This window comes from Tigriopus californicus, chromosome 4 (genome assembly GCF_007210705.1).
Source record: "Tigriopus californicus strain San Diego chromosome 4, Tcal_SD_v2.1, whole genome shotgun sequence".
In the NCBI taxonomy this organism is placed as follows: Eukaryota; Metazoa; Arthropoda; class Copepoda; order Harpacticoida; family Harpacticidae; genus Tigriopus; species Tigriopus californicus.
This window is the reverse complement of record NC_081443.1, coordinates 3,638,561-3,664,184: the sequence shown is the minus strand read 5'-3', so window position 1 is coordinate 3,664,184 and position 25,624 is coordinate 3,638,561. Positions and strand designations below refer to the sequence as shown.

The window sequence follows — 25,624 nt, the reverse complement described above, 5'->3', positions numbered from 1 at the left end:
ATATGCAAGTGGTCGCCTTAGAGTTGTAGGGCGAATTGCAGGAAATCAAGCAGTTATAGTATATGTTGATAAATTTCTTAATGAATCAAAAGCAGCATCAAAACTTACCGAAATGCATCAACTCTCTCGAATACTCGTTCGTTTGACAATGATGTTTGATGATGATCTTGGCATTATTCTTCAATCATCATATGAACAATTGAGACTTAATTCTGGTCCAAATTTTTTGGCTCTCAAGTCGTCCCTCCTCTGTGGAGAAGCTAGAATACTAAAATGATTGGGTCCTTGTATTTGTCAAACGACGTCATTTGAATTGGCTTGCTGCCTTTACTCGGAGGAAGTTAGAAGGGTCAAACAACATATTTCATAGACGGTTGAACGATCATAAATAGGGCCTATTTGTTCTTCAGTCGTTTGGACTGAAACAGAGAGTGTTCACATGTGGTGATGAATATTTATCTTGTGTAACTATTCCTTTTATTCCTTAATCACATAGTCATACATGCCCAAAACTACAAGAGTGCATAAGCTTGCCGCAGAGTTCTTCTACTAATTTTGACTAACACCTTGGATATATATAATGTTCTTTCACGAGCCTCGGCCATCCCGAGTGCACAACGAGAAAGCCTTTTCAGGGCCTTCGTCGCTTGAATGGAATGGACACTTACGAACTCATGATTAGTCACTGTTTTGTTGTCTTTCTGTTTCTCAAAGTTGCTCTTTATATTGGCGAGTGTCACTCAGTGGATGGAGTGAACCGTCTCACTTTCAAGAGATCTTGATGTCGCAATTCTTTGACTGGTTTTTTTTCTTGTTTTCTTTCGTGGAGGAGTTGAAGGAGTTGCTTGAAAGGGGGATGAAGTAAGCATCATGGACTGGCGGATAACAGTAACTCCATGTTGAAAAACAAATCAAGGACACGATGTGAACAGAATTTACAACTATGTTTACAAGGGAGGCGGGTTGGGCAGGGTCGTCGGTCCAGGTGAATCGGTCGGATAGGGGGGTTGAGGGTTGCTTGGAGAGGGTAAATAGTCTGCTTGTGGGTGTGACGTGGAAACTTGGTGGTTTGGGACAGTTATTCGCACACACAGGTTTCTTGATGTGGTAGACGACTGTTATTCTTACAAGAAGGCAGTGTTCATGGAAAGTCACTTGCATTAGTGTTACACGCTCTTTTGGGGCCAAAGGGACAACATGATTGAACCGTGTGGGTGGGGGGGGTGGGGGGAGAAACTCAACAGGTAAATATTTGCGGCTCTTTCAGGTTTGAATCAAAGGGGATGACAAAGAGGAAAAAGAAGAGATAAGGCTAGGAAAGAAGGATGGAGATGAAGTGGGGACACAAGGTTGGTAGGAATAAATTTGTGTTGGCTTGGTTGTTTGTATGCGTATGTATATGTATGTGTGTGTATTTATGTGGATGGTGGTGTATGTGTTGTTCATCATATTTATATATTGGAGCAGCATTGATAGTAGCAATTGTAATAGTAGTAGTAGTAGTAGTAGTACTTGTTGTTGTAGCAGTAGTAGTTATAGTTGTAGGAGTATAGTAGAAGTAGAAGTAGTAGCAGTAGTAGTAGTAGTAGTAATAATAATAATAATGATAATAATAGTATTAGTAGGAGTATGAGAGGCAGGCGGATCCTTTCCATCTCCTCAATTCAGCCATTCATACGTGCGTTCAATCAGCCAATCAATCGCTCAGTCAGTCAAATACGCGTGGCTTCTCCAAGACTTCAAGCTCCAGAGCTTTTAAAAAAGGTCTAAACTCGATAAATATATATGTATAGATAGCTTCTCTTGTGTGACACCTTTTGAGAGGGATATTATCGTCGTCATCATTGCTGATCATGGATGTTGTTCGATTTCCAAATCAACCTCTTGAATTGTCATCGCGAATGTCAAACATGTCGTCGACGTGATTAGGATTTCTGAATTGCTTCTGAAAAGCAGCACCGTTAGGACACAATAGAAAGTCGGGGCACAACACCAGTAGCACACCTAACGGACGCACTCACCAACTCACACACGCACTCAAACGCTTATCGTTAGGGTCAATCTATCATTTGCACGTTTGTTTCCACAGAATGCGATGATGGACCATTCGTCTTCTCCTTTTTTTCATCTTCATCTTATTGCAACATGAATGATAAACGTACGTATGTTCAGATTGATTCTTGGCGGGAATGGTGGGAATGGCGGGTTGGACTTTAGGGTTTGGGAATTGGGATTTAAGAGGATTGGCGGGAACACTCGCAACATCAGCAGGCACTCACTCGATCTTTTGGACTTAGTTGCGGTTGTTGCTGTTGGGATTGGGGTGGAAGTAGTAATCGTAGAAGAAGGAGTACCATTATTCATACGGTCGAATTCTGTTTCGAGAATTCGGGCTATCATACAATGCAGACATCACGCCTCAAAAGAAATGTGGCTGGTAGAGAGTAGTCAGCAGGAAAGTTGAAAGAAAATGAGGAATTAGCTTGAAAGGACAGAGCGCAAGGGACATGCACAGATCAATCGGAGCCTCTGAGGGGACTGGAGCTGTGGGGATGGATGTACATTTTGACTTGTTACTCGCTTCTTTCATAGTCATGTTTTAGGCGAAATCAAGCCCTACACTTCAATAGAAGTGGCGGATGATTGGAATGGTTTTCTATGATTCGCAGGTGAGTTGATCACTGTAGACGAGGGCTGTTCCAAGAACATTAGAGTGCGTGGGACGACGATGAAAGTAAGAACTAGAACCAACTCGTTAATGCGTTTCCTGGGAATGCGAATAGGAGAGAGAGAGAGAGAGAGAGAGAGAGAAAGAGAGAGAGGAAAAAGGAAAGAGACAGTTTGTGACAGAGGAAGAGAGAGAAATTTGGTTTGCTTCTTGGCTTCAGTAGTTCGATGACTCTTTTTACAGTGAACTGTGCACACAAGAAACAGGTCGGCAGAAGTGGAGTGTGTATAATAAGATCAATATTCATAATAATTAGTGTGCGCTCTTAGGCTTGAAGCTGAGTCTAGAGGCACTGACTGCGGAAAGTCTTTTTTTTGAGGGGTGGGAGGTTGATTTGAACAAGTCGCTTTTTAGCTGTAGCTGTTGTTGTAGTTGTTGCTGTTGTTTTTGTTGCTGCTGCTGCTGCTGCTGGTGCTGGTGATGTAGCTCTTGCCGATGACAAGTTCTGTCACTCTAATCAAGATTCGCCAAGACAGTGAGAATGGAAGAGAGAAAGAGCTCGGAAGAAGAAGATCTTTCATCTCTTGTGCAATGACTTGAAGATTGACTTTTCCTTACGGATCGAAAAATGTCTTCTGGTCACTACTGGCACTGCTTTTTGAGAGAAATTGCGGGCATTGGTAGAGGCTCCTCGATATGCCCCTGTGTTGCTAATGTTGCTGTTGTTGTTATTGTTGCTACTACTGTTGTTGTTGTTTTGGGTGGTTTAGAGGCGGAGGTTCATATGATGAGACTAGAGACTGAGGGACTCTAGATCTAGTCAATCATCATCTCGAAGTGAACCGATCCAATGCGTTCCATGTAATCAAACCTGATGTTCTTGGCCCATGCGCGACAACTGATTGAAATGAGAACACCATCTGAAAAAGAAGCAAGCCAAAATCAAATCAATGATCTGCTGTTTTTAGCTTCAAATCCGTTAGAAGTTTTTGAGCGACTTACGCTTAGGATTTGTGAAGTGAGCGAAAATGGCTGGACTCAAGTATCCCTTTTGATTTTTGTAAGGGAAGTAATACTTGGGGATTCCAGGATAGGGCTTGTACTCAATCTCGCCAATATTTTCGCGATCCGCGGGATTCTCACCCTCGCAGGACAGCCACACCATGTTGCCCACCATGGGGTCATTGCTCTTCTCCTTCTCCTTGATATATGTGATCAGACTCTGTGGAGCCTCTTCAGGCAGGTCAGAGGAGTTGGCAAAGAGCTCCGGAACCCAGCCATAGATCTGGAACCAAGAGGATATGGAGAATTGGACCAAGTCAGAAACTCATCTGACATTCAAACGAGGAGATCATCGTTGCATAATAATTAGATGAAGGCCAACGAGGTCACCGTGTTATTTTTTATGACTAGATTGAGTCAAAGCGGCACGGTGTCACCATGAGGGAGTCATTGAAGTATCTGAACAAGTCAATCTCAAGGGAATAATTGCTCCTTGCCTGACTGTCCTTGGCCAGTGTCTCTCTTTTCTGCGTGGAGTGACGTCATAACAGGGTTCGTTCGAATGTCATGAACAAATCAACTTCTTGAGTTGAACAACGGACGCAGCATTATTTAGCTTGCTATCTGGTGACGCCAGTATTGTTTTCTTTGGGAGCATTTATTTTTGTAGGAGACAACAGATTTCTTGGCTCCTTGTTCCTCGGCAATTGGCATCTTTGTATCAAGAGAGGTAGTGGGAATGACGTTGAGACCTTGTAGATTGACAGGAACGTAACAAACAAGCTCTGGTATGTTTTGTTGTAGAGTGTTCCAATCGTACTTTCGGCTCACTAGCTTCTCTTCGCTTTTCTTATATCAAATGCCTTGGATCGTCGTGAGCCCAACTTGAACCTTCTCGACCACAGACACCCTCACCACCAGCACCACCACCTCCACCAAAGCATGGTTGAGCTTGTGACGGTCTCGTGGATATACATAAAAGTGAACCACTCCCATTCAAAGTACATACTGCCAAAGATGGAAACCTCCTAAGTAATTGTTATTTAACGGAAGACCAAAGGACACCTTTCACGACAAAGCCTTTTCCAATTATTGGCATTTCCATCACTTTACGTAATCAATCTTCAAAGAAAAGTACCCATCTTTATTGCCGAGTCAAATCTGTGCTTCGTGGAGCAAGGACCTTCGCCTGACCTTGAGAAAGCCTCTAAGGCTCTCGTGTGCCCGATTGTTGGAGGGGAGAACGAGAGGCTCACTCTACTCTCCTCGTTTCCAACCAGGGGGACCAGAGACCAGAGAGAGAGACCAGAGAGAGAGACCATGGAGAAAGAGGGAGAGGGGCTCACACGAAATGAGCTGACTAGAAGCCATTTCCAAGGAAGGAGTGACTAGTGGTGTCCTCGGACATGGTGGTCTTAGTGCAGGAGTGTCCTTGCCCTATCGCCTTAAACAGAGTAGTTTCTCGTTCCTTGGCCTCTCGTTCCTTGGGCTGGATGGTTTGATTATACTGCACAATTGTGATTGGTGTTTGTCTTTTCATTCACAAACTAGTTAGTTAGATCGATAGGCCTCTCTAGTGGGTAATTTATGGGTTCTGTGCCAACCACAAGAAATAATTGCCCCCATTGCCGTGGCAGCTTCTCCTTGATCGTTGACTCTGTGTTCCTTCTCCCATCTACACAACATCATCATGATAGAGCCATTTCGTATGATTATGAACTCACCCTGTTCAACTTGAGCAGAACACATGGTTTCCCGTCCTTATACCCGTACGAAGCGTCTTTCGTACAGTTATCCTTCATCAAGTTGGAAGATTCCACTTGGCAGATTTGACCCTCGCCTGGGGGTCTGTCGAACCCGCACTGAATCGCATCAGGAGAGGGCTTTTTGTTGTCACTGGCACGTTTGTAATCTGGAACAATTGATGGGACAATGGAGCGTTAGTTAGGTGAAGTAACTTGGACAAAAGCACGCGATGAGTTCAAGTGGAAATATCAAATTATGCGCTCTATTTGACATTGCGATTGATGGAAAGGGTTTATAACGCTTTTCGTTGGATTATGCCTCTAGTATACGAAGGTATGTTCATACGTAGCTGCATGAAGTGTTCAGTCATTTCACTCTCGGTGATGGTGGATTAATAATTTACATTTCTCTTGAGGCCATCTCGTTGGGTGGACGAATTTGCCGAAGCATTTTGAAAATGTTGTAGCATCCGTGGTTGAGTTCGAGTATTATCCGTTTGAATTGGACTTGGGTTGAACAGGCAATGGGTGAAATCTTTCCACCTGTCAGAATCCTCACCGTCCAAAGCCGAATTTCTCGACATTGGCTTTGTACATTTTCTGACAGGAATGCCATTCAAAATCGCCTGATTTGCCCGCAGCCAACGAATTTCACCCCCATCCTCCGAATCAAGTGTCAAATATTCGAGGGAAGTTGGTTATTACAGAAGGCTCGCTTACTTTCGTGTTGGGTATCAAACAGGAATGAGTTGGTGAATAAATGAACAAGAAAAAGAAGAAAGGTGAGCTTCTTTAAACACTCGAGCAAATCGTACCGTACTCGAACGGTGTGAAGTGTGGAGGGTGCTGTTACAATCGATTGACACATTTCGAACTAGGCCAATGAGGGTTCTCAGCCGTCCCTTTTTTGCTCTCACTGATATGCTGTGCATACAGGCATACGGGGTAAGATGGTTTATGACGAGCCGATTAATCTATTGATTATGATATATCCCCATACGTGTATCCAACTCATCAACTCCCCTATGTCACAGCGTCAAACATGGGCACCCGGATGGTGTTGTCGTGTAAGCAATGCCTCCTAATCTCTTGTTAAGAGTGCAATCAACTAGCCACAGACTTTTGACCGATTTCTTCATTCATACTTTCCCCTCTCCTCTAACTCTACTTCAAGCGCCTTTCATTGGGTATCCAGTGCCTCGCTCCCTAACCAAAAGACAGACAGATAGACAAACTGACTGACTGAATGAACGAACGAACGAACGAATGACTGACTGACTGACTGACTGGCTGAGTGAATGAATGACTAACTGCCTGACGGCATGCATATAGTTTCCCTGCCAACTTGAGCATGATCCAAGTCCTTTTGGATGGTGCCTCGCAACTCACAAACACACATGGGTTGATTCCTTAGTGGGAGTATGCATGCAGCATCGGACCTGCTCCGGGGGCTTGAGTGGATCAGATTTGGAACAATCTGTTCCCCAGATGCAATCTGCCTAATGTCAAATAGACTCTGACTATGGACTATTCTGGCTCGTCTTCATTTCGTGGTGCGTCCTCGTCCTCATCTCAAGCTGTTACTAACAATGCAAATGAACGAGGGACACTCCATTGTGGTGTGATAAGAGTCCCCCTCTGTTTCTGTGATTGTGGATGCGTATGCCCATGCGCCGCTCTCTCTTTTACTTACTTTCCCTTCAAAGGAAAGGACCATCGCACAATCAAGACTCCCGTCCTTGCGCAAAGGCCAATCTTTGGTCTCTTTAGAAATGGACTACTAATGAACGAAGAACCTAGTTTTGGACCCGCACTATGTATTGACTTGGCGACTTCGGATCCAAAGCTATGTAAAAAAGGAGGCGTCACTGTCTTTAACGAGTAGGAGTAGAGTGCATTTTTTGCGAAAGGTCCACGCTTCAAAACCATCCCATTTACTCGAATTGACAGAATGGTTTGTGCACTACCACTCGTACAATTTGGAAACCAATTGCGGTCTTAGTGAATATAATGATTACGAGTGCTGAAACCGCGAGCTACGAGGATAGTACAATCGGATAATGTTTCACTGGCGTTAATCCAAGAAATCCTGGCCTGACACCCTCACCTGAGTTTTCTGTTGATAAACCCGATTACAAAGTTGGATTAATGTGTCATTGAATCAACAAAATCGGCTTGTTTTCCTTACCTTCCATGTACAAGTCCAATCTCTCTGCCCACAGATCCCAATCAGCTATTCTTGGATCTCCATGTCGAAACTTCATCAGAGTGCTTTCCACGTTGTTCTCTCCGGGCCTTGGTCGGAATCCCAATCCTGGAAATGAGAGTTACATTGAAGACTCGACGAAAAAATAAGATGAGGATTTTCTCGGAACCTTAAGAAGTCTCCCCTTCTTAATGGCTCGGATTAGCGTTGCCGCGGAGAAATAAGATGGGCGATAATCCGTCAAAAGGTCAAAAGAGATCGGATTATATGTATATACCTGGACTCTAACGATGGTGGTAAAGGAATCATATGTATGTAGCTACTAAGGAATAAAGTCTTTGGACAGGATTTACACATAGTCAAGAACTATCAAGTACTTTTAAGATGATCAAGGACAATTCAATTCTTACTAACGAAGGTGTTTTCATATCTTTACTTGTACACAATGCTTCAAAGCCTGTTTTTTTTTTGTTCATAATAAGACAAAACTATGAGAAAATCATGTCTTCCTCTTCTTGTGAACTCTTTGATATGAACGGGGATGAGGTTTCCGTCATCAAAGCTTCTCGAGGCATACAAATGAGCTTTCCTTCTTTGATAATCAGAGTCTCAGATCCAAGCACTAAATCATCCCGTTATTCTACCTAATATTCTCAACTATCCATGGACGGCTCTATTGTTCGCCATCATTGTAGCATATGAATATCCACCGGTATACATATATGAGATGTTTGAACAAGGACACAATAGGTTCGTTTGTATATCAACACTAGACCGTCCGTCGATTGATGATCGTGATTAGTCAAATACAGTGAAAGGAAAGATACGTGTATCGTTGGCATACCTGGATTGTCTCCAATGATCCCATTTGCGTTTTGCCATTTGGGCTGCTGATCATCGAGCGTCTGGTAGAAGATGAGCAGCATGGCTATGAAGTATCCTGCCAGAAATGTGTAGTATATCAGATAGAAGAGGCCAATTTTGACTGAAAGAGAGAGAACAAAAATCATTAATACATTTGGCCTATCATACCACTCGGATGTTGTTTCCATGTGCATGTGTGTACTTAATGAGGAAGAACATAACGAGCAGGGGAAGATACGTAGATATACTTCAAGTAAGTGAGAGGGAGAGCAACTCCAAAGAGGAGGACCAACAAACTGATGTCCTCACGTACAACAACCAACCTCACACGCACACACACGCATGGGTAAATGATATCGACATACAAAAGGCCACAAATTGCTGACGCTCTGCAGGTGTGTACATACACATACATTTTCGACAGACGGGTATAGACGGTGGGTGATCGTTGGTGTGGAAGTGGAAGAGAGGACCCTTCTTTCTTTGCTTATTTTTTTTCTCTCTCTCTCTCTTTTGCTCGCTCGCTCTCTTTCTCCACCTCTCCCTTTCATCTTCCTATACACCTCTCCGTTGAAGATAACTTAGAATCCTCCGTGTCAAGATCAATGAACAAGAAGAGACATGATCTGCCAAAGATTTACTTACTAATCATACCCTTCGCATGAATCCCTTTCATCGATCGAAAGACTTAGGAGGCTCTGATTGCCAGGAATTTATTTGCCTTCGTACGTAAACATCTGAGCCTCAGGGACTTTCCACTCTCATTTGAGGCCTTTCATTTTGCTTTTCAACATGGTCCAGAAAGTTTCTAAAAACGTGCCGTTCTATTTGGCCCACCAGTATAGACCCAATGGAACAACAAGTCACTCACAGAGTTGGCACAGCATCAATTTTGAACATTTCTCTTTGGGAACTTTCCGAGTCTCAACAAGTTGTGCGCTTTTTAGCTTGATTGGTATAGAAAGCCCAAAGTCTTGAGTTGTGGATCATGTGACAAATGATCAGGGTAAATGGTAATCCACCCTGAAGTGGTTCCTTAAATGTGGTCTACAATCTTAAGCACCCTAATTAAAAATAAACTCGGACTATGTGCGCAAGAAAAGAAGTCATATGCTTGAACAGAATAGCATTATCTTGAGATTCCCTTTACGATTAGCTCGGTCGCTCTTTTAATAAAGCTTTCCCTTCCTTTAGTCGGTCCTGGGTTTTTCTCCTTTGGAGGGAAATATCACATATGGTCTTGCCAGTCTCTCGTAATTGAGAGACCTCGAAAGGTCCCAAGAGACCGAGACTAGGATGCCTTAAAACCCTCTAAAGACTTGTCGCTTGGGACAGACATCGAGCTTTCACTCATCATTTGGTCATTTCACCACTTAAGAGACGCCATCGTCTCCACGTTCCTGCACATGCATAAAGGACATGTGTACTTTTAGACCACTACCTAATCAAAGACTCTCTTTTTTGTGGGCTAGCTCCAAGAGCTAAATGTTATTGACGGTCGAGAACTATTCGTGGTTCTAGTAGTTTCGTCTTGATGGTGGAGTGATAGAATATTCAAAATCGTAACGAGCTATTGAAATGCGTGGAGAATAGATATCCCACATCGGTCTTCCAATTGGATTTAAGTGATATAGTACGTCTTATAATGTTTGCAATCACGGTCTGTGACCATATATTTACATAATTGTACATTGAAGCGGAGACCACTGACTACTTTTCGAAGGAAGAGGAAGCCGGACTGAAGATGGAGGGTGCCAAAAAATCCTATGGCAGATCAGTATTTCTGGCTAAGCTCTGGCTCACAATTCTCTTTCCACTCTGTAATCCACAATGTAAAAGGGCCATAAAAGTCCGGCAAGGATTCAGGATTCCCGAAAATAGCTTTTGCTCCACATCAAATGACAATGAAATTGCACAAAATTGAGGATACTTTTCCCGGGTCTCGTTCTAACAAGATAGGTGAGGGGCCTTAAGAGATCCAAGATAACCTGCCTTTATCTCGCGAAATGTGTTTTTTACCATTTCATGGCTGCCCTTTATTAAGAAAGGAATAGGAGCTCAGATTGAGCCAGGAAATAAAAATTAGGAGAAATCAATACATAACCCGGTTGACAACTCTGGATCCTTTCCGATTCATAGCATTTCTTTTGTTAGACATTATGAACTATGAGGACTCCGGATGATTTCATGTGTTCCAGTTGCCTTAAATAATCCTTTCATTTCTCTTGATTGCTTTACGGAATAAAAAAGATTATCAAGGGGCAGTGAGTGATTCATCACCCTGCCTATTTAAAAAAAGAGGTATGATCCATCGCCTTGAAACTTGAAATAATAGACCTCGTCTTATGGTTTTGAGATCGATCAAGTCGATAATGAATAAAAGGACGTGTTGGAACTCATTCCCAAACGAAGTCAAGAGGAACGGACCGCTATTAGATTTAGTTCCAACAAAAGTTTCCCATTGCCAATGGTCTCCCATGCATTTCACCGTTTCCTCACTTTCCAAGTTTTGTGGGAAAACTTTTATCGAGCAGGTTGGGTTATTGGTTGGCTTCTCATCGATATCCCTCGTGCATTTCATCTACCTCAAAAATTTAAAACAACGATGAACATCTTGACCAAATTTCACCAAATTGAAATGTATTAATAAGCTCTTTCTTTTGGAAGAGCCATCTTTATGGGATTCCTTATTTTTCTCATCCATTAATCTTTACAAATCCAGACAGGATGTGACTCCCTTATTCAGCGGACAAAAAAATTCGAGAAAACCCAATGACTCGTGAGAAAGGGTTTAGAAAACTTGGAGACTCTGTCCAAAGTGACCTGGATTCAAAGTTGCTCATTGTTCACCCAGAATTCGGTCTTGGATTCAAGGCAAGTGGAAACTTTCCTGTGTTAGGAGTTTCTGGCTTCAATTATGGGGTTTTGCTCATATTGACATTGTAGGATGGACAATAGCATAGTCACATGATTTCCAGAAATGTGCACATTGGCCCAGAGTCAGTTTTGAGGTGGATTAAAGAGGTACTTTGACCTTGGATCAAATATGAGATGCTGATAGTGACCAGTTGTATTATTATTTTAAGCACACAGAGTGGTTAGGTTGTGCTAACCAACTGACTTGAAGTAAAATTTTATGATGTTGATGTATTGAGGGTATTCTGTCAGAATTTCGATGGTTTTGTGAGAGCGCGAAGAGCATGAGACGATAAACTCTATGATGGAATGCCTGCTACTCATTAAAAATTCATGCTCTGAGGCAATGGAATAACAATGAGCGAAATTGTCGCCCCAAGCCAATAACCCGATGAGGAAACAGGCCAATCATCAGCATTATTACCATCATTAGCATACGTTTGTTTCGTTCGACTTTTGGGTTCTGATGGTTGAGTTGGCTTGAAAGGTTGGTGATAGTGGGCTAATTGAACAAAGTTTCTATTGGCGAGCAAATATTGACTAGGCGAGGGAGACAAAGATGAGTTGTTTCGAGCAAAGACGAGCACTCAAATTTGAAGGGATCCACGAACATCTCGTGGACAATTATTGAGGTGCATAAGAACCGCATGGTCCATTTAATCGCTCATGACTTGAAGCAATTCATTGGCATTGGTGCGATAGCACCAGCAGTCAGGGGAATAAAATGTGGAGAGGGGTGGAAAAAGGCAAGGTACAAAAACCTCCGAGGAAATGGAACTTGTGTCTGTCTCGTTTCACAACTAATCTGGAGGGTTGAGGGAAAGAGCGGTTCCAACAGCCTGCGAGTGGTAGCGGTCTTCAACCCCAGGTACAAGGTGGTGAAAGTCTTCGCCTGGATATGAAATGCAAGACCAAGTGCTGTTCACTTTTCTCCTTTTGGATGAGGAACCTGAATACTGGCTCGATATACGCTTCCTCATCCCCTACTCCGTGGTCCACTTCATAACTAATGGTCATCGATTGGAGTTATTAATAGGAATTTGGGTACGAAAAGGGGGCGAGAAAAGCAGGGAACAAGTCCGAAGTTTATGATACTTACACCAACTGCAGCCAGTTCTTCCCAGAAACTCGCTGGTTTCACTATTCCATAGAAAATGTGTGAATCCTTCCCAACCAGGTCTTTCCACTGGCTTCTGTGCGAATTGGAATTGCTGTGGAGCCTCTGGTTTTGTGTCATTGGATTTGGCATTCGAGTTGGCCATGGTTGAGGACGTTGGATTTCTTTGGAGGAATGAAAGAAATTGAAGAAGTCGATCACACGGAAGTTTAGAGTACTGAAGGTTAGTTAACCTTTCGTACTTCTTGGCGCTGCTCAGGGGCTCAGGACTTTGAAGTAAGTGCGACTGCTGTTGCTGCTGTTGCTGCTGGGGGTGGTAGTGCTGCAAGAGACACTGCTCGCTCGAAGTGCTGTTGTGGCTGCTGCTATTTCTGCTGTTGCTTAATCACACGATTTACCAGGGCTAGATGTTAGCTGCCACTGCTGATATATAGTCCACTTGGCCGGCTGCTGTTTCTGCTGCTGCCGCTGGAAGAACCAGAAAATTCGGTTTCGAAGATGGAGATGATAGAAGCCTCGTCGGTTCTACTTGCACAGCCCTCTCGAGGTTGTTGGTCGTGTCTCGGATAGACAAAGACCTGACAGCACCTCTCCTCACTTAATGCCAACCCAAAAAATTTGCAACCGTGATACCTCACAATGATGGGTAAAATTTTGTAGCACACCACTTTGGAAAATCTAAGTAAGAATTGAACAAGAATGTTCACCACTACTTTTACTATAAGGCAACCATTCCTCCAGTTCCTCCAGCACGAATGGAAAGCCACTATCTATCTCTCACTCACGCTAGCATGCTTGGGGAGGATAGCCGACGGTGAGCTCTCTCTCACACTCAAGTTCGCTCGCTGGTCTAATCCAACGAAAGAGACGAGGACGGGGGGGGGACGAGTGGAACAGAAGGACAGAGGGAGGAAGAAAGAGAGGGAAAGGCATTTTCCAAGGAACAGGGACCACCAAAAAGGAGCCATTTGCCCTAGTACTAGTACTAGTAGTTGTTGTTGTTGTTGCTGCTATTCTTGAAGGAATAGGAGTTGCTGGTGGTGGTTGTTGGACCAGCGGCGACACTATCCAAACCGAGGATGGAGACCAAAGGATGGATACCGGGTCTCTGAAAAAAGGAGGAAGGGAAAACGAAGAGCCAGCTGGCAAACCAGCGAATGAACGAGAGCGAAAGAGTGGCGAGTGTTCCTCGCGAAGTATTTCCCCTCCTCCAGTACTTGGTCCACATAACCGCGTTCTCAAGTAGAGTGGCATCAGCCTCGAAGGCGGGCTTGATGAGATCCCGCCAAGGCACTGCTACGAGCCAAATGATCCACGCGTGGTCCTGGACTTGGCTAAAGAAACCGGGGTAGGCAGAGACGGATGATGATAGTAGCTCCTAAAAAGCATGCACATTCACTAGCTCTGGTGGAGGGAGGAGGATCAGGAGGGAAGAAAGGCTTCCTTGCACTTCCACTCCACTCACCAACGGTGGTGTGGTGATGGACTAGCCAGGCGGTTTGCCTGATCCTGGTTTGCCATTTGGTGCCTAAGGGCCAATGTGAGGCTATGTAAAGGGAGCCGCCGACGAAGGCTTAATCGATATGGTCATGTTCGTAGATTCCTCGTCCACGAGCACGATCTTCTCAGAGTAAGTACGAACGTAAGTTCAAAAGCGGGAACGCGATGGCTGCTTTAGAGGTTTCTCGTTCGTAGCGTCAAGAAGAGGGAAAAAGAGAGAAAGAGTGAGAGGAGAGAGAGGAACGAGGTCCCATTGTGGAGACGAGGACTTGCATGCCCTTGTTGGCAGCAGCAACTTATTCCCCCTCTACACCCAAGTGGCTGGACGAATGGCTACATACTACATCTAGCAGCCCTTTGGATCCTCCAGGCAAGTCGACGCTGTTTCGATCCACGCTGTATGTCCCTCATTCCACAAACGAGCGAGGCGCATGCGTTCCTCGAGATCCTCTAAAAGAAAAGGGGGGGGGAGGCTCTTTCATAATATTGGCTATTCCAGTAGATACGATGGCTTTGGAGTTGCGAATAAGCGTCTGTTGGCAAAAGGACGGCGACATGCTCGTGGGCACTCTCATTCTAGCTGTGGCTCTCATGGTCCCGGACGGGTGGAATGGTTGTGTGCTGAGGGCTCTGAGAGATAAACGGTCGTGGAACAGCCCAGCAAAAGGATTGAATGCCGGGAATTTAGCAGGGACGTTGTTCGAACATGGGTTGTCCTCAGGCTCTGGAGCTGATATGTGTAGTTTCAGTGTGACGACATATTCACATGGCCAAGAAGTTTCTCAACGGGTTTCTAATCAATGAGCTTGTCATTTGGGTAATTGTTGGTCGAGGCAGGTTTATCATGCCATGAGTTATGAAGGGCACACTTGGATCCATTGATTCATATATAAAGTAGAGTAATCGTAAAGTTACATGCTCTACTTACAATTGAACGGTCAGTGAGTGAAGCAGATCTCTTTAAAAAACGCTTGCCAATGGCAGAAAAGTTTCGACTCGAGTGTGCTCGATAGTGACCTAACTTTTGTAGTCGTGCCCAATGTGGCATTGATACACAGCAAGCAAGCAACCATTTTTTCTTCTCGAGTTTCGAATGATGCCAATGACAGATAAGAGCACATTTATACATTCGCCTCGATACGATTCTTCCATCCACCGAGCGATCTGGTCATCACGGTTGAGCCTAATAGAAGTGAATTGATACCAATGAACGACTACGATGACTTTCCCTTAGACCTAGAGGCCACACTATTAATTCCACAGCCTCAGTTTGGAGTGGTCTTTTGCCGCTTTGGCGGCTTTAAGGGATGGAGAATCCAAGTTCCAAGTTCCTTTTTCTCTGTGAGATCTTCTTGGGAACACTCGACTTTAGTTGTGGCGCCAGCCACTGAAACTTCTTGTTCGCGGTTCTACTTGGAAGACAAGACCAGAGGAGCAGAGGAAGCATTCAAGAGTAAGAGGCCGGAGGCCGGAGGCCGGAGGCCAGAGCCAGGGCGGTAGAGCTGGTCGTGATGGTAGTGGTGGTGGGTGGTAGTGGTGGTGGAGGAGTTGCTCGGCGGCTGCTTTCAACTTCCAACATGGCGACCGCCTTGTGATTATTTCCTACACGCATGGGTCATATGGACGGACGATGGGGGCATTATTCAGATTAAAAAAGAAGGTCTGACAGACTCTGCTCCATTGGAGCATGATTCCTCGTGCCACAGCCCCTGCTGAACATGGGAATCCCTTCGCTTCTCAACCTCCGGCATTGTTATTAGCTATCGTCACATCAAGACAAATATAGAGCCTATTCCATTACATGTGCTGAACTAGGTACATCTCAGCATAAAATATATCAGGTCCACGTTGAGCTAGAATAAAGCCCCAAGCAATGGAGAGCCTTCTGATTCTTCCGATGTTCCAGAGTTGGCTCATTGGTGAATCAGATCATCATCCGATTCAGATGACCTTCACAATTCTTTCCAAGTTTATTGCACAAGGCTTGGGTTATCCGCCTGAATCCAATGTTAGCTGAGACGTGAGGTTCTCGCCACGATTCCAAGGAAACTTGTCTTCTTGTTGTACTTCTCCTTTCGGTCGTTCCCTATTCCAAGTTCCAGCCCAGTTGGTCGGCTGGTTGTTTAGTTGGTTGGTTGGTGGTTGGTCGGAGGCAGGACTACTACCACACTCTCTTCTGTTCCTCGTCCCTTCCTTCAACACTTGACGCAGACTCAACAACATGCAATGGAAATAGGATTAGGATCTTTATATTGACGGTGAGGGACTTAAAAAGCTTGAAGGGCTTCAGATTTAAAGTTTTAACCATAAAGAGCTTGTGATCAATAAACCGGTGGCAAAACCTGGGCCACGGAAAAAGCTGAATCAATATTTACAATCTGAAACACATTGGCAGAGGAGTGTATTGACATTGCCCGCACTTGAACATCAAGAGTCATTTGCGACCAAAACTTTACACATACTAGGCCCCTTTAACAGTTCCGGTCAGCGATCTTCTTTGAATGCACTAGGGCTATGTAAAGAACAGTTCATATTGCATATTTGAATTGAGAATTAGGCGTAAGGAAGATAACCCGGATGCAACTAAAACGCAGATATATCTCACCGCTTCGATGCCTCTCTGAATGCTCCTCGTTCGCGTGACTTGGCAAGGATCTGTACATTAATGGAGGCATCCCTCTACTCGAATGCAGGAGGGGACATTGGCGAAGACGACGACTATGAGCACGGCGACGACCAGGGTTGTGGTGGTGGTAAAATGATGACGACAAGGGGGTGAGGAATGAGGATAAAGTATTTGAATTCGAACCGGGAAGTTCAGAGCCTTCAGTCGAGATCAAGATCTTCTCAAGGTAAGACATCCCAAAACAATCATCACGTTAACATTTTTGTAACTCTTCGAGTACCTCAGTAAAATCTTGTCAGGAATTTTGACATGAGTTGAGCTTTGAGCATTGTCTTGACAACTTGACATCATTGGACTGATCAATATTTAGTTATTGATAATGGTCAATAGCTACATATTGGAGGACGATGTCAATGAATCGAGATAAAGTCGAAAAAAAACGAATTGAAAGACGTGTGAACAATGGAAATCGTACCGATTTGTGTGATTTTGTTACTCGGCATTGCAGTAAATTACTATGATGACAATACTAAATCGTTTAGTTTATGGGTGTTGTTTTGTTTTAAGCGTCAATTCTATGGTTTTCAATCAAACGATTAATATTTCAATCAATGAGATTTGTCTTTCGCCATTCAATGTTAAACTGCAGTCGTATACTGTTATGGTTTTTCAATGCAAAACATATTTTTAGTTCACCTAAAGAGTTCCTGATAATACGAACCAAGGTCAAACTCGACCAAAATTCGTTGTGTACATTTGCAAACCAAAAAGCTCCTAAGCCATAAAGCGTGCAACTAATCAAACAACAACGCGCAAAATAAAGAAATACAAGTCGTCTGAGTAGTTATTCACCTCGAAACAATCGTCATACATACACCTTTTCTTTGAACCATGCAACTTTTTTGTTTCCCACAAAAAACCGTTTCCAAAGGCCAAAATTTGACTTTTCTTCCCTGGCTCAGTTGGCGAGAAAATTAGGAGCTTTAGCTGGTGGAGAAACTTGGAGCATGATTCTGCGATCACGTCCCAACCCAATCTTTTTATATCTTCAAGCTGTCATTGTGCTGGTTTCGCGAAGAAACCTCTTTTCGTTTCATGGGGGTCGAAAGATATCGATCTATCTAGAAAGAGAATAGCCAGACGCGCGCGAGAGAGGGAGAGAGAATGGGCACGATTCCAAGATACTTTGGGGCCTTATCCGCTCAAACAAGTGTTTCAAACATGTGATACTTTATACATACACAATGATCGATCCACCCAATTCTCTCGAGGTGCTTCGAGGTGATCTAATTTCTACAGGGTCTGGCAAAACTTCCTGACCGGTAAAAATAAAACAAGCAATAGCTTCCCAAATTTACACCCAACAAAACAATGTTATATACGTACATGAATCATGAAAACCAGTAATCTACAGGGTGGATTTTGTGTTATAGAATTTGCTTTGGCAAAAGTGACTATATGGCTGAACCTTTTACTTTCAAAATTGGTGCCCCAATTGCCAACGGCATTCGCTTTGCATTGAAACCATTGGGACATTTGTTAAACACCAACTTTCGAAGGACGGAAGCCAATGTTAGTAAGTCATTTCTAGGGACTGTGCCAAGCGTGTCAGCGGTGAGGTTGACAGTGGGTGTTTTCTGTAAATATTTTTGGTCAAGAGCAACCAATTTGACCATTTTTTTTCTGAAAGGGAGTTCATCGAAGAGGCTAAATCCAAAATCTGGTGTATCTAGAGCAATTTGCAAAAAGGCAATGCATGCTTTGGTTTGTAACACTTTATCCCATCCACCCTGTAATGAACTTTTGATGAAATAGTCATTAACAGTAACCTCCTCTGGTCTGAATAACAAAGCGAAATCTGGGCGGGACTGATGAGCAAACAGTCCGGATCATGTCAGGATCAAGATCGACTTAAGCTCTAAAAAGTGTATTCTTCAAGGCTAAGGATATGGAACTTAGATGCAGCTTTCGGCTGCCAAATGATGAATCAGCTTACAACGCCAGATCCGTTCAGGACTGGCCAAGCAATCATATTTTTCTTTAATTGCAAGTCCGAAGAGAAATGACCACCGTTGTCTCCTGATCTCTTTTCTATTGAGTTTTCCAAGTGGCCTATTCTCGAGAGGACGTTGAACAAAAGACTCATCGTTCCCTTCAAGCTTTGAAGACTACACTTATGGTAGCTGGAAGCTGGAATTGATCTTGATCCTGAATTGATCTTTGCCATTTGCTTCTCAACTCCTGCTTGTTAATGGTGTTCGGGAAGTTTTGTCGGACCCTGTACATACACCATACCTACATATGTATGTACAAAGTAACCTTGGCTTGGCTCAACAGAAGGTAGTTGTTCAATATTTAGGCTTGAGTTGGTTGTTCACAAGTCAACTCATTCCCGGAAGATGGGGACCATAGATTAGACTTGAAGACAAACGAAGTCACTCTATTCACCAACAGTCAGACTCGTGAGGAAAGTGTGGGCAATGCAGTAGTTCCTAAGCCAAACAATGGCTCGTGTATAAGAAAGGCGACAAAGATTTAATTACCAAGTTCTGGATGAATTCAATGTGCTCAAACATTGCATGAATCCGACAACGTGCAATCTCTTATTTTAGAGCTCTATGCAAGCCAGCTTTTTTTCTCGCTCTCAAGGGGAATCAAGCTAAGGGAAAGAGCCTAGAAGGAGCAAGGCTCAAACAACAAACTCCAAGGACAGCAGTTGCAAATTAATCCTTCTATGCTGCAGTTGCTTCTGATGATGATGACGATAATGAAGAAGGTGGTGATGATATCGCAACGAAATTGCGAGTGTGCAATTGTTGTGCAAGGTTTTGCAAACGTGGATCATTCGGTTCCAAAACAGTCTTTTTATGCATGGCTCCACAAGACACAAAAAATATTTTAGGGACAATTGTAGCACAGGCTGCTATGCCTAAGATAATTTCAATTCAAGACAGGGCCTCATTACTTTAGTCTGATGATTGTTAGTTGAACTTGAAATGTCCTTGTCATGGTAGCTCTTGTAATATGTTATCGTGTACTGTTAGCATAATTCATCATTTGAGTGCACTTTTTGTCTTTCAGCGTTGGGTGCTTAAAATTACCATCAGGAAGGGAGAACGTGTATCAACGAGCAAGATGGGATCTGGGTCTGGCAGACAGTCGCTGATTTGCATTGTCATCTCGACCATTGTTGTGCTCGTCTTGCTTCCGTCTTCCTCCAAGATTTTGAGTGGAGTTCAAGCTCAAGATGAGGGGAAATTGGCTCTACCCGTTGCCAAGGATTGCAGAGACAGTAAGTGCTCCACTCCTTCAAAAATCCATTGAATCCAATTCTTTAACATAGCCATTCGCACCCAGGCAGACAGACATACACACTCACAAAAGGGATTTATGAACGTGCTTCGAATTTAGGCACCATCGAGCAACACGGAGTGCTGAAATCGAGGAATATTTTGAGCTCTTCGCATTGTGTTATCTATTCATATATTCCGAACTGATTTTTTTTGATAGCTTGAACATTTTTCTTCTTATACATAATGAATGCAAGCTACATATTCAAACAGTTTTTGAGACATCACGAAAGAGCTTGCACATGACATTGAGCTCGGTCATTTGGTGTGACGAGAAATTGTTAAACCTAAGAAAGAATATTCCATCCATCATGATCACTCGGCGTTCCATTGGAGTGGGTGTTACTCCGGTACTACAAGAGTCTATGGGAGATAGGACGTGTGTGGCAATACAAGCAGCCAGCTTCGTTTCTAAGATGTATAGTATACAAGTCCATGGATGGCTATTCTGTTTTTGATCTGGTTTATTCCTTGGGTTTCGGTAGAACTGCACATTTCCTTTCACTGCTTTTATTGGAGAAGTGATGGATGGCACCCGACCAACTGGACCCTAAAAGAGGAAAAGACCACAATTGAGGGAACAGACATGGATTTCACCAAGTAGGCCCACAAAGGGCTTGAACAATATTTATGCACAGTGTTGATCAAGGCTTCTCGAAAGTACACTTTGTACACTGTTACTCCAGCCAGAGAGCTAAATTTGGAACAACACAGACAATGAAGGAGCTTTGCCTCGTTTTGTTGATAAACTTGAAGTTGCTTGAAATGGCCGGTGACCAAAATTACATTATTGGCCTTGCTAGGCAAAATCCCGTTATGAAACAGAAATCGGGATCGTAATTGGTGTCTTTGGTAACTACAGGGGTCGTCTTTCTACTTCTTGAACATGGTGATTTACACTCCATCCGTGCCAGAAGACGACAATTTGTATGTAAGCCAAAAAAACCAAGAAGGCCCACAAGGCACGAACCCCTCCTTGTTCTCACGGATGTGTTGGTTAACATACGTTGTTCCTGATTTTCTATTCCGGTGCGTGACCTTTTCAGTCTCTTTTATCAAGAAGTCTCGTGAAATACTAGAGCTCTTTCTTTGTAAATGTTCCTACTATTGCACCTAGCTGAGTAGATTGTGGTGAAGTAATCGCTAAGACAAGATCGATCGAGTCAATTTATTTCTAACCTGGAGTTCGCCCTTCTTGGCTTGAAGTGGGCATTTTTGATGGACAGTGAACATCAAGGGAAGCTCTGTAATTGTCAGAGATGGCGGTGTTGTGCCAAGACCAGTAAATGCCTTTCCTGTTCCATTGGTGCATTGCGCTTATCAAGGTCGGAATCCCCCGAAATTCTTTCGCTGTACGTAGTACCGCAGCTCCCTGCTCTTTGCTCTCACTTTCATTCTCTACGTATACGTACGTACGTACACTGTGTTCCCCGTTAGCTTGGTTTTTGAAGGACGGCTATTTTTGCCAAGTTTATCCATCAAAAGGCGTGGAATGAGCTCCAAAATGGCCCCCTCCTCCCCCTCCTGCCCGGACTCTGAGGTTCTCTATATCATTGCTTCACAAACGTAGAAGTGGCGGTGGAAGTGGTGGTGGTGGTGGGAATGCCAGCAGAGTAGCCAGAGATTTTAGCCAGATCAACATTCCTGGCTGATCTGGTGGACCTCAAAGCAGTGGATATATGAGCGGTAATTTGGGGCTTCGTTCTATTTTCAGGGATCCTTAATGGTGAGTTCAATGGAACACGCTATTTTTTCTCCTGGGTATACGAGCCCACCAAGGACATGAAAGTCACGTGGTTTCAAGCGAGAAATGTGTGTCGTCGACATTGCATGGATCTGGTGTCCCTGGGTAAGTTGGTCAGGGTTCAAATTTGACGCATAATCCAAGGTTACACGATCGTAGACTGAGAGCATGATTGTTGTTGGCAAAATGATAGTACGGTGGTCGCTTTAAAAATCACAGCCTTTGATTGTATTTAATGAAAAAAGATGCAGCCCGGTCGATACTAGAGCTCCATACAGTGCAGTATTTCTACTTCTAATAGGGCCAAATATGACAAACGAGGGTCTTGAAAGGTAATCGGATTGACTGGGAGATGCAGTTCAAGGACTTAAAAAACATACACAACCAAGAACTCAAAGAGTGAGTGAGCCAGTCAGTACCTGAAAAGCGTCGTATACGTATTTGACTAGTAGGATTACAAAACTTCTCGCCTCTGTGCCTCTCACTTATTCTTCTCTGATGGTCTCCTTAAGTCCCTCTCCACTTGGAAATCAGGGGATTTTGCCAATAATCCTACTTTCCACTAAACTTGTCATTGTTCAAGTTTCCTGTGGATGTGGGTGAGAAAGAGAAGGAGAACCACCTTGTTGACAGCTTCTGACATGTTGGAGCCAACAGAATCGGGCCCACCGACACCAAACTCAGCAATAAAGGCGCTGAAGGCCGTAGCAGCCACAACAGCGTACTGAGTACGAGCCGTTTCAAGGCAAACCAATGTACTCGTTTCTTCGGCAAACATTGCTTGTGGAACGAACACCTCCTCAAGGTGCATGAACATATTCGTTGAAAGTACTGCATTGTACACGTGTAGGTCTTTGGTTCAGAGATTGTTCCAAAAGTGATGAACTGCATGCAATCCAAGAGAGGTTTCAATTCCAGGGGGATTCTGGCGCAATCGATTGAAATCTGCCTCTAGGGAATGGGAGAAAGCACAATTTTGGGCCATCCCAAGGAGTGCACAAAAATGGTACCAAAAGCACATCAGATTGGTTCCAGGCCCGGCATCAACTTTGGTCCTGTCATCCGTCTTGTGATGTCTATAAGAAATTGGAACACGCAAGTTGGCTTCACTTTTTTGGCTCGTAACATTTACCTTCACTCACGTTGGGTGTGGACTGTAGATACGTACACTCTGAGCGAGCGACACTAGAGTGTTTGAAACCAAAGGAGAGGTGGCATTCGACGCTTATTGGATGATCTATTCTTATTATAGAGACCTCGGAGGAAAACGAGTACATCAAGGACCAGTTGATTAAATCCGCCATTCGTTACACGTGGACCTCCGGTCGAAAGTGCAATTTTGATGGTTGCGATCGCACTGATCTCCAACCCGTTATTGTCAATGGATGGTTTTGGTCTGGCTCTGGGATTCGCTTGGGACCCACAAACAACACGCTGGACGGAGATTGGGGCCTTGAAGGAGGAGATGGACAAAGCCAGCCCGACAACAGAGAGCTCAGAGTCACGGTAGAGAATTCCAAATCAACTCCTTCTTTCCCGCCTTTTCAATTCTGGACTCGTTCTTTGAGAGTGTTAGAAAGAGAAAACGTGTATCTGACCATTTCAACGTCCATAAAAACGGACAGAGGGACCTTCATTCCTAGAAGTCTGTCGGCTCCGCATCCGGATAGAACGCACAAGATGAACAAGAAGATCATCGTCCCTCGTGCGACCTTCGTTGTCGGAATTGGAATGATAATTGAGGAACATGAAGATCGTATGTTCCGAGTTCAGAATTCATTTTCTTCCTCATCACTTTGAGTGAAAATAGTCTTAGAGGCAAGACCCCCCCCCTTCCCCTTTTCTACACCTTCGTCCCTTTTTCAAAGCCGTGGTCCATTTGAGTCCAAAGCAGCTTTTTCAAGTGTTTACTTTTAGCTTTTAGAGTGTCCAAAGAGGGTTTGGTCTCGCTCTCAGCCAATGGTTCCAATTGGAGTGGAGTATTTACCGTCTGTCGTGAAAGGTCTCAATCCAAGATTACAAGGGATTGGAAATTTATGCGTTGGTCTAGGAACTCTTATTTTGTTCTAAAAAAAATATGCTATCCCAACGAGGAACTGCAAGGCTGAATGAATCCTTTGAATTTAAACCCAATCCAATCAAGATTAGGTGGTTTGCCAATCTGGATCACCCTAAAAGCAAACTTTAGAACATTATTCCGCTTCATAGGAATGCGATGGGCTCACATTGACAATGAAACTATGTGATTTTCAAATCAGAAATTCGCTCATTTCCTAACGAGGCTGAAAGTTTTCCTTCCAGCGGTATTCAGGTTCAGATCTTAGCGCTACCACCCTTCCCCCTCATCCAGTCAGTCTCTAGACAGTGCATCTATGTACCAGCTACCTGACCTGGTTCAAGTGAAAATGAAAGCTCTAAATTGAGGACTCTTGGTGCTCTGAAGCCTTTTGGCCTCCTAGCGGAGAGTATGCACGTCAGAGCCTCATTTATAGTATGGTAGGGAATATGGTTTGGGGACCTAAAGGGAACCAAGGGGCCACCGTTAAGATTGAAAGCGGAAATGAACGCATCAATTTGTTCAATCAGAACTAAGCAATTGCACACACAAAAAGCATTGAGGACGAGGATGACCGAGTGGTGGGCTCCTCCTTTACCCTTCTACAGCTCCTAGAAGTTCTCAGTTCCCACTGAGTTCGAGTTCATTTATGTTCTACAAATCTGTTCTAGGGCGAAAATGACGAGGCTTGCTTGGCTATTCTCAACAACTTTTACGGCGACGGGATCGTTTGGCACGACATTGCGTGTTACCATAAAAAATACTTCGTTTGCGAGGACAATCCAAAACTTCTCAAATTCATCGCGGACAACAATCCTGGAATCAAATTGTTCTAAGGCTGCTGAGGCCAAAATGTCAATTTTGACCTGAACCCACTTGACTACTTGTATATATATGTGTCTATAATTTCAATATTATCTATTGTTCAGCAACAATTCTATTATTCCAGATCACCATTGAAAAATTAAGTAAGCAATTGTGTGATGGAAATTCCTGGGTGATGCAGCTAAAAAAAATTAAAGGTTGCGCGACATATTTGTATTTTTACCGATAAATGTTTGAAAGATGGAGCACAAAATGAATTTAACAGCTAACGGAAAGGTTTCTAGCTCAACAATTCCGCCGACACGTGAGCGCGGACTTTTTGAAATCAGGAAATCCATGGTCGCAACTCCCTTGTACGAGTAGGTGATTTGTTCATTAAAGGTTCTAAAAGACTGAATTCTGAATTCAGGAATGCATCGGGTTGAGTTCACGTCATCGAAACCTGATTTGTTGTCAGTTGTCAGGGAACACGTCAACGCCTCCAAATTAGTATAACATGAACAGTCAAGGTTACAGATGGTTCATGACAGATTTACTGTAGCGCACCACATACTTAACGTGCTGAAAAAGTGAATATGCCAACCAAGATATAAAGAAAGGACATACTATTGATTTATAACAATAATTTGTCGTCTGTAGATACCAGTAGTATATATATAATAAGGCATGATTCAAGATCTCCTGGTTCGAAACGAAGATAAAGTGCAATTAAAGCTCTGTCAACTTAACTGGAGGTCTATCAAATTGTCGCAGTATACCCCGGTAGGCTTTGATCTCATTAAGAAACGGGGCCAAAACGATGAGTTAGGTCTTACCTTCGATCGGTTTTCACCCTCCATCCTGTTTAAGAGGTTACTGCTGATCATTTAGAGTCAATATAGTCCAATTTTCACGTATATTGTTGTTTATAATTCAGCATGATTGACATTGGAATTCCAGGATCGTATAGTAATTGGCCCCTTTTTCGCTCTGTAGTTAATAAAACACATCTGATTCACTTTCAAG

General features: G+C 43.6%; 2 protein-coding genes across 4 annotated transcripts; one reads left to right on the top strand and one right to left on the bottom strand.

Moving 5' to 3' along the window:
* Window positions 1–454: 454 nt before the first annotated feature.
* Window positions 455–13,398, bottom strand: LOC131879716 (sodium/potassium-transporting ATPase subunit beta-like). 2 transcript variants are annotated; one of them, XM_059226097.1, is made up of 7 exons: window positions 12,761–13,398; window positions 12,501–12,682; window positions 8,466–8,606; window positions 7,604–7,729; window positions 5,395–5,582; window positions 3,671–3,953; window positions 455–3,588 (listed from the first exon to the last, which is right to left on the bottom strand). In XM_059226097.1, the coding sequence occupies exons 2-7, from the start codon at window positions 12,661–12,663 to the stop codon at window positions 3,485–3,487; spliced, it is 1,005 nt and encodes a 334-aa protein (XP_059082080.1). In that variant the 5' UTR covers window positions 12,664–12,682; window positions 12,761–13,398; the 3' UTR covers window positions 455–3,484. The 2 variants fall into 2 exon arrangements, with proteins under 2 accessions (XP_059082080.1, XP_059082079.1); XM_059226096.1 differs by having other exon boundaries at window positions 12,501–13,397.
* A 2,134-nt stretch (window positions 13,399–15,532) lies between these two features.
* LOC131879722 (uncharacterized) lies at window positions 15,533–24,745 on the top strand. Of its 2 annotated transcripts, XM_059226120.1 has the most exons (5): window positions 15,533–16,870; window positions 19,726–19,936; window positions 21,709–21,843; window positions 22,991–23,244; window positions 24,466–24,745. In XM_059226120.1, exons 2-5 carry the CDS (start codon window positions 19,780–19,782, stop codon window positions 24,628–24,630), a joined length of 711 nt encoding a protein of 236 aa, XP_059082103.1. In that variant the 5' UTR covers window positions 15,533–16,870; window positions 19,726–19,779; the 3' UTR covers window positions 24,631–24,745. The 2 variants fall into 2 exon arrangements, with proteins under 2 accessions (XP_059082103.1, XP_059082102.1); XM_059226119.1 differs by lacking the exon at window positions 15,533–16,870 and having other exon boundaries at window positions 19,462–19,936.
* Window positions 24,746–25,624: the final 879 nt, after the last annotated feature.

Excerpts from the sequence above, each read along its gene's own strand:
- LOC131879722 (XM_059226119.1), top strand. The coding sequence starts at position 19,669 with ATGTTATCGTGTACTGTTAGCATAATTCATCATTTGAGTGCACTTTTT. Across the intron at positions 19,937-21,708 it reads TGCCAAGGATTGCAGAGACA|GGATCCTTAATGGTGAGTTC; the intron begins GTAAGTGCTCCA and ends TTCTATTTTCAG. Across the intron at positions 21,844-22,990 it reads CATGGATCTGGTGTCCCTGG|AGACCTCGGAGGAAAACGAG; the intron begins GTAAGTTGGTCA and ends TTCTTATTATAG.
- LOC131879716 (XM_059226097.1), bottom strand. The coding sequence starts at position 12,663 with ATGGCCAACTCGAATGCCAAATCCAATGACACAAAACCAGAGGCTCCA. Across the intron at positions 7,730-8,465 it reads GATCATTGGAGACAATCCAG|GATTGGGATTCCGACCAAGG; the intron begins GTATGCCAACGA and ends TCTCATTTCCAG. Across the intron at positions 5,583-7,603 it reads ATTGGACTTGTACATGGAAG|ATTACAAACGTGCCAGTGAC; the intron begins GTAAGGAAAACA and ends CAATTGTTCCAG.